Raw genomic sequence first — 13134 nt, forward strand, 5'->3', positions numbered from 1 at the left:
GACATTAATAATAAAATGGAGCCATATCTTTTAACTTCATATTCATTGAATTGGCAAAATTAATCAAAATCATTTAATGCTACAAGATTGTATCTGAAGTATACTCTAGGAAGATACAACTTTCACAGGTTTGTTGAGAATCATAATGGCATTATGAAGTGGCCATTATAAATGGAGGAACAAACTATTGAGGTGACATGTAGGAACTCACCCCTAAAATATTAATGATGAAGACTATTTATTTTGCTTAAATTATTCCATAAAATCACACATCACACCATTAATTAATTCCTTTATTTCTTTCAGATCAACAAATTCATACTCAAGCATCTCTTAGTTGAAGAAATCATGCAGCTGAATAATAATGTGACTGAATTCATTCTGCTTGGGTTGACCCAGGATCCTGTTAAGAAGAAAATTGTGTTTGTCACTTTTTTGCTTTTCTATTTGGGGACGTTGCTGGGTAACTTTCTGATTATTACTACTATCAAGACCAGCCGGACACTCGGGAGTCCAATGTACTTCTTCCTTTTCCATCTATCTTTATCTGACACCTGCTTCTGTACCACCATCGCTCCTAGAATGATTGTGGATGCCCTTTTGAGGAAGACCACTATCTCTTTTAATGAATGCATAATACAAGTCTTTTCATTTCATTTCTTTGGTTGCCTAGAGATTTTCATCCTTATCCTCATGGCTGCTGACCGCTATGTGGCCATCTGTAAGCCCCTACACTATACAACCATCATGAGTCGAAGGGTCTGTGCTGTGCTGATGGCTATGGCCTGGGTGGGGTCCTGTGTGCATTCTTTAGCTCAGATTTTTCTTGCCTTGAGTTTACCTTTCTGTGGTCCCAATGTGATTGATCACTATTTCTGTGACTTGCAGCCCTTGTTGAAACTTGCCTGTGCAGACACCTATGTGGTTAACTTACTCTTGGTGTCCAATAGTGGGGCCATTTGTACAGTGAGTTTTGTCATGTTGATGTGCTCCTATGTTATCATCTTGTATTCTCTGAGAAACCACAGTGCTGAAGGGAGGAGAAAAGCCTTCTCCACTTGCATCTCCCACATCATTGTAGTCATCTTTTTCTTTGGTCCTTGCATATTTATATACACACGCCCGGCAACCACCTTCCCCATGGATAAGATGATAGCTGTGTTTTATACACTTGGAACACCTTTGATCAATCCTCTGATTTACACATTGAGGAATGCAGAGGTGAAAGAAGCCATAAGGAAGTTATGGAGGAAAAAGTTGATTTCAGATGACAAAAGATGAATTGGTATTTCAATTTTTTCTTCATAGTTCGGATTCACCTAGAAGCCCATTGAGAATCTTTTTATTGTGGTGTTAACATCATGAGAGGACAGAGAATTCATTCCTTCAAGAATGAATATGTACACTGATTAGTGTGGAGTCATTTTCATGTACAGAAGGGACAGCACCAGGTACAGACAGCCATGTCAAGACACATGCCTTTGATGTTCACTGTTGTGTCTCTGCCTCTCTTGGCTGTGTGGCATCACTGTGGTTTTGACCTAGTGTTTTCCCTGCCCTTCTTGATATTGACTTTTCATGTTCTCTGTTTACAAGTTATGTTTTATATGTTTATATCCGCAGCCGGTCAGGTTTTCCTCCTTCAAATGACTTCCTTTTTATTACACACTTCAGTCACATCATGTCTGATTATGGATCTTCAACTTGGTTGTTCTTGGTTGACTGAGCAGAAAGCACCAGTTTCAAATGATTATAAAATCCTTATGTTTTAAGGGACAGTCTATTAGCTAGGTAATTCCCTTTTATTTCTTGGGGTCATACTTCAAATTCTTCTCATATTTATTTAGATTCTTCTAGAACAGTAGCAGAAAATAGTGTAAATATTTACCTTTCTGAAGGAATATTTTTACCTTGGATAGTTGGAGTGGTACTCTTTGTATTCTTTTTGTAAAAACTTTTTGTTCTACAATGAGCACTTCTAATTTGGGGAAAACATTAAGTTTTTCTTGGGTCATACAAATTATAATAATTTATTTGCACTTTTAGGTTATTATGACTATAGCATATATGTCCCAAATTAAGTAGATATATTCATATGTGCTATAAGTAAGACATAGAAGCAACCAATGGTTGAAATAGGAAATTTGAATTTAATAACTGATAAAGAATGTTAAAACTCAAAAGAGTCTTTTTTTTTTTGGCCTTGAAAGAGAAATAGTTACATCACATGCATGAATTATCTTAGTTAGTTTTAATAGAATCTAGAAAAGAGGGTAACTTGATAGAGACTGAGATATTTGTATAAAGTCTGCATTTTGGCAGTGGATAGGGATATCACCTTTTGTCACCATCCATCAACAATCCAGTATTGAGTTACATGATTACTAAGAATCTTTCAGTTTTAACCTATTTTCTAATTTATATTTTTATCCATATAGAATATTTAACATGAATATTTTTGTTTTCTTGAACATATTTTTTATTTATAAATTACTAAATTATATCAAAATTGCTAAGTTTGTATTAACTTTATTGTACTGGGAACATTAGAACATCTTAGCTTGAGGTGCACCTGGCTAGCTCAGTTAGTAAAGCATGTGACTCTTGATCTCAGTGTCATGAGTTTGAGACTCATGTTGTGTGTGGAAGCTACTTAAAATAAAAATTAAAAAAAAAAACAACAGAATAAAGAAAAAAGAACTTAGCTTGGTAGCTTGGAAAGAAAAAATCATCTATTTCTCTGTGTGGGAATGGAATGCCATGATTCCACAATAAACACTAGGGACATATACACATCACTTTTTTTTTGGATTCAGAATTTATCCATCTCAAGCAGTTTATCATTGATCATAGTTGCTGATTTTCATCTTGCAAGGGTCACACTTCAGTAGAACTTAGTTGGCAGAGTTTTAGTTGAAATCCTCTTCTACTTCAAGACAAGGCATGTATGAAAAGGGGAGTATGTTGGATCTCATTTAGGTACCTCCCCAGAGACACTATATTCAAAATGTCTCCTGGGTATGCTTCTGAAATGGAATTCATGTGGTTGCTGTAACCATGTCTGTTGCCAATAGAGATTGATCTAATTTCAGATAGGGAAAGTAGACATATTTGTGTGGGTAAGAGAGAGAACAACTCGCAGATGAACTTGCAACCTTGTGGTTGTCATAAGTAAGTCCCTCTCTCTTGAAAGAGGGTAACAACAGTCTTCCCTTCCCTAGATACCTTGTGATTATCTCATTTGAGTAAGTTGTCAGACAATGATATTTGGTCTCTTCCTGAGATTCCTCCCACACCCTTCACTGCTTCCAAATATCTAACCAGGTGCAAGTCACAAGGAAGGCCAAGCAGGAAAGTACAGCCTTGCTCTAGGAGAACATGTCATACATGAAAGAACTATAGGATTACAGTTGGCCACAACGTGCAAGTTTGACCTGTGGGAGTCCTTAATGGTAGGGGTGTTTTCAGTGTGGTACACAAAAGTTTAGAGCTGAGGTCTACCTTGATCAACTTTTTCTGCAGACCCACATTTTTCTGCAGATGCCTCATTGAATAATTATGCTGTTTGCTTTAGTCACAGAACTATTTGTTAGATCTGTAGAAAAGTAGTATAAGAGAGAGCTGCCAAAAGTATGAAACAATTGCTAGTCCATTTTTTTTTTTTTAAATCTTAGGTATTGTCATAATCTCATAGTCTGTATTATTCTTGTGTTTGCTAGTTTAGGAGTGAATGTGATTTAAAGTCAGTTCATATTCAGAGAGCTCTAAAGTAAATTGCTTGAAATAATTAAATTCCAAAGTTTCTAGGTAGTAAAGTATCCCATCAGAAAGTCATCAATATGTCCATTTTCACATAAAACGTTCAGAGAAAATAAGCTCAAACGAAAGAATCAAAACATGACATGACAACATGACATGAGGATTGAGATACATATATATATATATAAATATATATATGTATTTTTTTTTTATTTTTATGCTTCTTATCATTCTTAGAAACATCTTTTTTTTTAAAGATTTTGTTTATTTATTTATTTGACAGACAGAGATCACAAGTAGGCAGAGAGGCAGGCAGAGAGAGAGGAGGAAGCAGGCTCTCTGCCGAGCAGAGAGCCCGATGTGGGGCTCGATCCCAGGACTCTGGGATCATGACCTGGGCAGAAGCCAGAGGCTTTAACCCACTGAGCCACCCAGGCGCCCCTTAGAAACATCTTTAATACTAGTGTTAAACACTTCATATGCATTGCAGAATGTTATAACTTCCATTACTGATACTACATTGTTCTCAATGCATCTTGCAAGTTCTTATTGTTTTTAATCACAATCGTACTACAATATATTAATATATCAAATCAACATGTTATATACCATAAATTTACACATAATATATTAATTAAAGGAAAAAGATGTTCTTTTTAAAAGAGCTATCCTGAAGATAAATTTTGATTCAAACTTTGGAGGAACTAAGACAACATCTGTGAGTAGTGAAAAACAATAACGTAGAATTTCTTTTAGTGAAAACGTACTTTAAATAATTTTGCCTACTGTTGCATGTAATAATTAAAAAAAAAACCTTTACAGTTAAAAAATCATATATCTGAACATAGAATCTTTTGACATAAAACACTTACCTAGACTTGAAATTTTATGTTAAAAGTTAATTTGTGTCCTTCAAGAAAAGAATATTTTGGAGCCCTAATCCCCAGCACCTCAAAATTTGATCCTATTTAGGTATAATGTAAGTGCCTGACAATTGGCTTCTGCTTCTTCTTCTTCTTTTTTTTTTTTTTTAAGATTTTACTTATTTATGAGAGAGAGAGCTCACAAATAGGGCCACTTCTACCCTGTGAGGTAGAAGCACACTTCCCTCTGAGCAGGGAGCCCAATGGGGGACTGGATTCCAGGATTCTAGCATCACAGGAACCAAAGGCAGATACTTAATTGACTGAACCCCAGGATTCCTGGCTTTTTTTATTATAATGTAAAGTACTAACATTAACCTTTGATGGCTGGATCATCCATTTCAAAGACATCTCAGCTGCAATGAACACAGTGCCAGCTACACAACTAGGTGAGGGGTCAGGCTGCCCTACCAATGAAGTCCCCCATTTGGAAAGCCCTGGGGGACTTCTAAATGACTTTTGACCTTTGTGTGACTTTGTGTTTTTCTTCCTGTACTTTATGTTTTAAATTCACCAGTAGTGAACTCCTAATCAAGGTGTAATAGGCTGGGTCAAATGTCTACTAGGGTAAATCCTGGGTACCCCACTCTTGAACCTAATAAAGGCAGAACCTCAGATTGGTGAGCTCTTTCTGTCTCTCTGTGCCTGTGATCAAAATGTGTGGCCCCAGGCATGTGATGTACACTCTGTGACTTGTGAGTAATAAATCTTTTTTTTTTTTTTCCAAAGTCCATTCATTCAACTGGGAAAAGGAGGGGAAACTGAAAAAGAACACAGGCCTCTATTGGGGGTTCTCAGAACTGCAATTTGGGGAGCATGGATTTTGGTGTAACCAGGAAAAGTGTCCTGCTCATACGGGGTGTAAGGACCTATTTTATATTTTTATATTTTAGCAAGAGGCTTTCATTGAGTTTAAAAAAAAAAAAACTAGTTGTTTAACCCTTAAACTGTCCCTGCTCCCCTTCCCCCAGGGGATTCACTTAAAAACAAGTCCTGGAAACCAGCTCCAGGTAACAAAGCCCAAATACAAGGGTGGGTCAGGCTAGGTGGAGACATCAATCAGTGGGGGGTTGCATACTGTCTCCCTAGCTACCAAGGATTATGCCTGCCCCCTGCCCCCCACCACCTTTGGGAGCCTTTTGCGCCAATCCTAATCAAGGTGTAATAGGCGGGGTCAAATGTCTACTAGGGTAAATTGTAACTCAATTGGTCACGTAGCATCACTGTGGAGATTCCTCTGTGTGTTACAAACTCATTGGTCACCTGTGCGTGGCCAGGCCTGGCCACGTGACCTTTGCCCTTAAAAGCTAGTCTGTGAAACAGAGAAGGGTCACCCTCTCTTGTAAGAGGTGTGTCCCCAAACATTCCGTTAGATTCTTGTTGCTTGGCATGAAATAAAGCTTTGCTTGACCTTCGCTTTATATCAGTCTTGCTCCTTTAATCATGGACCCATTATTGGGGCATAACACAGGGAAAGCAAGGTTTTTGTTGTTGTTGTTTGTTTGTTTGTTTGTTTTAAGAGAAAGAAGAAAGGAGAAATCACATGATTTAGATAAAGAAGAGAGAGAGAGAAAACCTTCATTTGGTACTGACAGATGCAACTTCTTTTTGATTACCTTTTCCTTCTCTCTTTTTTCTTCTTTCTTTCTTTCTTTCTGAGAGAGAGGGCAGGGAGATGGGGCATATCAGAGAAAGGAGGGAGAGAGTCCCAAGCAGGCTCTACACTCAACACAAAGCTGGATCTCACAACACTGAAATAATAACCTAAGCTGAAATCAAGAGCCTGACACCTAACCCACTGAGCCACCCAGGCACCCCACTTTTCATTTCTAATGATTATTCTACTGATGCTGTCAAACAAAACTATTCCTGGTATGCAGTAGTTAATGTTTCTGTTCTCAAGAAGTTCTTGTTAATAGTTTTATGGTCTAAATGAAAGTTGTTCTGTTGGATTTTCTGAGTAATTGCTTGTAAAAAACAATTAGTGTTCTGGCCCAGTTCAAGAGTTTATTCCTTAGAAAGGAGAATGGAATATCAAGATGGAGTCTCTTGTCTCCAGAAATTTCCTATCTGGAAAGAGGAAGGGGTGGGGAGGGTAAGCTCTTAGTTCCCAGAGGGCTTTGCATGTGGACTGTCTGTCTTCAAAGTCAGGGATGGTGCATTTTAGTCTAATTGTACTTTGAATCTCTCTTACTTACTCTTATGTTACCAGTCAGGAAAAATTATTTTCTTCTAGAGAGCTTGTGGGATTAGATACGATCAAACACATAACTCAAAGTTAACATACCAATAACCCTAATTACATTGTTGAAATCCCTTTAGACATGTAATTCTACATTTAACATGTGCTATATTTTCATATTTCCAGTTCCCAGGACTAGGGCAGGAAATCCTGAGGGACATTTTGGAATCATGTCTACCACAGTGTAAAAGGAATTTTGAAAAAATCTAACTTTAACCCAAGAACCAGAGAATGCATATCTCAATATGTATAAAATGAGGGTAGTTCTATCCTTATTAAATATGCCACTTTTGCATCCTCTTTGAAATGTTATCCATGTGGAAAATAGGACAATCCCTTATGTGTAGAATCAAGTCTTAGAGGAAATAGAAGTAACATTTTATATTAACTTAATCCTTGAATCCAACTAAATGTATGATCTTCATCAAGTTGCTTACACAATGAGTTCAGCTATAACAAACTGTCTACATTCATGAACACATCAATGTCATAGATGAGGGCCTGGAGTGTAAAGCTTATATTTCAGTGTCACAGAGTTTTGTGCAGTGAGCTGTTGTCTTATTTTGTCCTTGAGTATCAATGACTTCAGTCTGAAGGTTGTGATTGAAATGCTTTGTCCTGGAGATATTTCCAAGTTTTCTTTGTAAATTGTGCCGTAAAGTTTCTAATAATAATAGTGAATAATAGCAATACTACTATTACTACTAATAATATTGATTACATATTACTGATGTATGATAAAATAATTATAGTTATAGGGAAAGAATCTAAATTCCAGTGAGATAAGTATCTTACCCAAAGTCACATTGCCCATGAAAAGTACACCTGGTATTTAAAGTCAGACTCTCTGGCTTCAGTTTTTGAGGTAGTAACATGAATCATCCTGGACATCTGGCAAACGCATCTCACATAAAATTGCCTCTTCTACTAAATGCTTAAGCTGCATATCTAATTAGATTTTGACACTGTTGCTGTGATGCATTGTTCAACCATCTTCCATTCATATATACACAGTCATCCTTGCAGTATTTCTGACATCAAAAGCACAGAAATTAAATTATTTAGGCAATGAAACAGAATTATAACTGTATTATAATAAAGCATGAAAAAATAAATCTTTTAAATTTTATGTTACTTTGCCATCATCAAATAATCAAAACTATAAAAATTACCTTAGTAATTTATTTTGTTGGTGCAATTGAAGTTTTACTATGAGCGGACTATATAAGTTGGAAAATAAAAGTATGTATCCTAAGTATTACAATTCAAAATTTATATGCAATTTGAAATATGCAGCACATTATTTTATTATTTCAATAAAAATTCAGACATACTTATTAAGGTCTTACTTTGTGTAAAGTGTGGAAATACTAGTCACAATCATTGTAGGGTCAGTAAAGCATCTTAGCAAGGTTGAATTCTACTATACTAGTTACTAGCTGTCGAATCTTGTCAATTATTTCTTTGTGCCTCTGGGGAAATATTAATATCATCTCATGGGGTCATTATGTGCATTAACTTTTAAAATTCCTTTAAAGTCCTTAGCATAATTACTAGCACATGGTAATGATTTTTCACTTACTGTTGTTACACTTGCCATAATCAAAATTTAAATTATTAAATACAGTCTGAAGAACAATAGATCCTATTTTCATTGAGTTAATAGTCTATTGAGAAAATAAGAGAAGAACACCAATATTTATTTATTTATTCATTTATTTATTTTTTTTAAAGATTTTTATTTATTTATTTGACAGAGATCACAAGTAGGCAGAGAGGCAGGCAGAGAGAGAGAAGGAAGCAGGCTCCCTGCTGAGCAGAGAGCCTGATGCTGGCCTTGATCCAATGACCCTGGGATCATGACCTGAGCCAAAGGCAGAGGCTTTAACCCACTGAGCCACCCAGGTGCCCAGAAGAACACCAATATTTAAAAAGACACACAAAACCCCCAAACCAAAATGAAAAAAACCTATAAAAAAAGGATAAAACCTATATAAAACCTATATAAAAAGGATAAGCTTTGTGAGAATGGGGACATTAAATTTTGACCTTAATTATTATAAAAAAGCCAAATAACTTCAATATTAATAATTAATTAGCTTTGATAATGGAAGCAGTAGAAGACCTATAATAAATATAATGGGTGTATTAGGGCTTATTCCTTGTGTAGAGAAGAATAAATCCACTTTAAAAATTGTATTACTGACCATGGAAATTGTATTTGATACTTATCATATATTTTATATCTGAAACAATAGAAAATAAACTATTTTCAAAAGCACATTTGAAAAACCAAAGCAAAAGCAAATTAAAATCACCAGAGTTTATTTTTACTAGCCTTGTCCAAGAATTCCCATAGGGATTGCCATTGGCAGGTCCAGTTCTCACCTGCAACCAGTGCCTTTATATATTCTTCCTGACTATTCCTCTCCCCAGGAGACCCCAAGGCTGCACATTTAGGGAAGTAGACCTTGAAGCTCATTATTGCACCAAAGGAGAAAAAAAGGAAAGATATAAAGGATGGGATGCAGTTGAGATTTTCCTTCCAGTTTTATGATATACTTCTCATTCTTGTTCTGAGTACTGTTAGTTTTTAAGACATATTTATTTTCTTTTATTATTATTATTTTTATTTTTTTTTGTAATTTCAAGTTTTTATTTATGTTTCAGTTAGTCCACATATAGTGTAATATTAGTTTCAGGAGTAGAATTCAGTGATTCATTACATTTTAAATAAAATTTGAAAACTGCCTACAAAGGCATGGGAAATTTCAAACAAAGGTATGGGAATTTTTCCATTACTTTTTTTGTCCTAAGATATATATTTATCTTTTGACTTTGAAGATTTTTTTTTTTTTAATTTGCTGTCATGAGTTCAAGAAGAAAAGGATATCCCTTTCAATATTAATTGGATTTGGCCGGTACTAAAAATGTGAGTTTTTATGTATTTGTTTTTCCTTTTCTATATTCTTACCTTTTCTATTTTTACATGCTTGAGCCTATGTGATCTCTTTGAGCAGCTATACAATCATCCATCCTTATTCATTTGGTTAATAAAGTAATTTTTTGCATAAATATAACACAAAATATATTTCCTTGGTAACAATTTCTTTTATGACTTTTGAGCTTCTAAGTCATGTAACAATTTTACATTTTAATAGTTTGCAAAACATCTTTAAAAGGTCTGTTGTAATAAAAAATGAAAAAAAATGGGAATGCTACTTTGAATTCCTGGTCTCAAGTATGGGACTCTCTAGCTGTCAGGTTGAGGTTCAGAGATATTGTGGAATGTTGTGTACTCTACTTTGGAAGTAAAGGAAAGATAAAAAAACAATAAAAGTTTGGGAAAAAATCAGATAGTTGAATAAAATAAGCAATAGGTTATAAAGAGAATAAAGATAATAAGAGAATGATAGGAAATTAATTGATAATTTTGATAAACTTGTAAATGAGTTACTAAATCACTTGATTTTAAAAAAAAAGTTCTTTTTAAGTGGAATGATCCATGAAATCTGCAATTCCTTATTTTTCTTAAGAGGAAATGCATACCAATGGATTTGAGGAGATTTTTCCTAAATCCCTTAATCAGGAAGTGGCAGACCAGTACAAGAACCTCCATTTCTTGCCTCACAGTGCCACAGGTCTGTAATACTGAGCAATAATACCTGATATTTGAAATGAACATGGACTATATGGAGGAAAATTTCAGTGACCACAGGTAGAGAGTTCAAATTATATAACCGATTACTATTTTTTTAACAAAGATAGATCTGATATATATTAAAATGTTAAAAAACTGCAGAAAATGACCTAAGTAAAAAACGGGATAATTATTTTGTTGAAGTGTTTCATTCACTTAATCTAAGTAATAAGTGAAAGATCATCTTTTGTAAGGTATTGAAGGTCTTTATGAATATTTTTTTCCTTTGATTTCAGTTCTTCCATCTGTGAAATGGGAAATCCCAGGTCCTATTGCAAGTCTTAGTCATTAGTTTGGGATTTTCAATAGTGGTTAGTTGTCAAAATAATATTATAACTTCTGTAGAAATCTATATTCAGTGGCATGTCAAACTCATTGAAGAAAATTTATTCTAAAAGCTCCCTTTGTCCTATGAACTATTAAGCATTTATAGAATTTTAAACATTTTAAATTTATAAGAGTTCATAGTTAATTCTATGATGTATTATATGCACGTATCTATAGCTAAATGTTTTATATGAAAATTTTAATTCAATTCCCACCAGAATCCTATGTGATAAGTACTATTAACCACTATTCTGCAAATGAAAAAAACAAAGCTCAGAGGAGCTCCCTTTCTGGTGTAGATTTTCTTAATGAACTTGTTGCAGCAAAGATGAAGAGTGCAGGTAATCAGAAGTTTAAAAATGATGGCGTTTCTACGGAGTCCATGTATATTGGAGGTGATTAACCTTTTGTGTAGTATATCCTAGTATTCAGCAATCTGTTGCAAATTTGTTGTTTCCTAAAATAAAAATAAGAGCTAGAGTTGGTTCAGCAAACCAAGGAACCATGAAAAAGAGCAAATTATGAACTTGAGTCCTCAGTAATAACAGCTAGAGATTTAATCAATCACCTTGAAATTTCTTTAAATCCTATCAGGATTATAAAAGTATGACTAGATGTGCTAAGTTTACTTAATTCCAGTAAAGGTTAACTTTTTATCCTACTTCATTTCATTTCTTATATTTTATGCTCTCCTTAAGCCATTTAATAAAATAATGAGTTTTAAAATTAACTTTAATTACAGAAGTAATAGTGAAATATAATATATTTAATAAAGAAATTAAAATATTGAATAATGCTAAAATCCCTTTGGTCATCACCTCCTTTATTTCTGAGAAGTAATCTTTCCTTTTGTACTTTTTTCTATTAATTTATTAGCTTCTCATAGAAACTACATGGTATTCTGGAGCTGTGATCTTTTTATTTAACATTCATTTTATTAATTAAACTGTGATTATTTTTGTACACTTTATTATGTTTTCCACAATAAAACATATTATGTCTCAGTGATTTGTATCGTGGTAGATGTCTCCTAGGGATTAAACATTTAAATTTGTTTAGTTTTCCATAATGAGAACATACCACCCTTTATTTCCATTCTATTGTCAGGTTTTAGATCACTTCTATTTTCCAAATTTGATTGAGTCTGTGAGGAATATCCTTTTTTTATGCTTTCTGGGGTAGTTTTGCTCTGTCACTAATCAAAATTTTAAATGAAAGCATTTTAAATTTTATTTTTATGAAGTTGATGAGTGGGAGTATAGTATCTCATTGTTGTTGAATCTGCATTTCCCTGATTCTAATGAGGTTGAATATTTTGATATGCACTTTAAGCAGCTATGACTCCCTTTCTGTGTATTGCCTTGTCAAATATTTTGCTTTGTAGAAAATTGGACGATTTTTCTTTATGTGATTGATTCATAGGGTTTATAAATACTTACTCCCATTTGTCACTTTTAAAAATGTTTGGTTTATGTGAAATTTTGTCATGTAAAATGTTTTAAAATAGATTTTTAAAATTTTTTTGAATTTCCTTTTTATGCTTTGCTTAAAATAATGTTCCTAGATAAGATAGAAACCCATTCTAATTATATCTCAAATTTTTTTATTTTTGTTCGATACATTTGTATCCTTCTCCAAACTGGATTATAATTTTTGTGCCTTGTAAGGTATATTGTTTTCAGCAAGTGATTCAAGGTCCCAACATCAGTTACTAAAGTTCACATCAATTTGAATTCCCTGGAATATATATATATATATAGTATATATATACTATATATATATAGTCTTCAAATCCAACAATCTATCTTTACCTACAACTTTGTTTTAAAAGATTTACTTTTGAGAGAAAGAGAGAGAGAGCAAGAACAAGAGGGGCTGAGGAAGAAGGAGAAAGAAACTCAAGCTGCATCTGCACTGAGTATGAAGCCCAACACTGGGCTCAACCTCACAACCCTGAGATCATGACATGAGAGCCAAAATCAAGACTGGGATGCTTAACCTACTGAGCTAACCAGGTAACTCTACCTACAGCTTTTTAATTACCATAGCTTTATAATATACTTCAATTCTGGGGGATACGTCTATTCTCTTTGTTCTTGCTTGAAAATTTAGTTTAACTACTCTACATTTTAATTCTTTTAAAAATTAATATATAATGATTTGTTTCTTTCAGGGGTACAGGT

The 13134-nt window shown here is 34.1% G+C and overlaps 1 protein-coding gene across 1 annotated transcript; it reads left to right on the forward strand.

Moving 5' to 3' along the window:
• The first annotated feature begins 348 nt into the window (after positions 1-348).
• Positions 349-1281, forward strand: LOC131822565 (olfactory receptor 4C16-like). The gene has a single exon (XM_059158855.1). It carries the CDS (start codon positions 349-351, stop codon positions 1279-1281), a length of 933 nt encoding a protein of 310 aa, XP_059014838.1.
• The last annotated feature ends 11853 nt before the right edge of the window (positions 1282-13134 follow it).

This window comes from Mustela lutreola, chromosome 1, assembly GCF_030435805.1.
Source record: "Mustela lutreola isolate mMusLut2 chromosome 1, mMusLut2.pri, whole genome shotgun sequence".
NCBI classification, from domain to species: Eukaryota; Metazoa; Chordata; class Mammalia; order Carnivora; family Mustelidae; genus Mustela; species Mustela lutreola.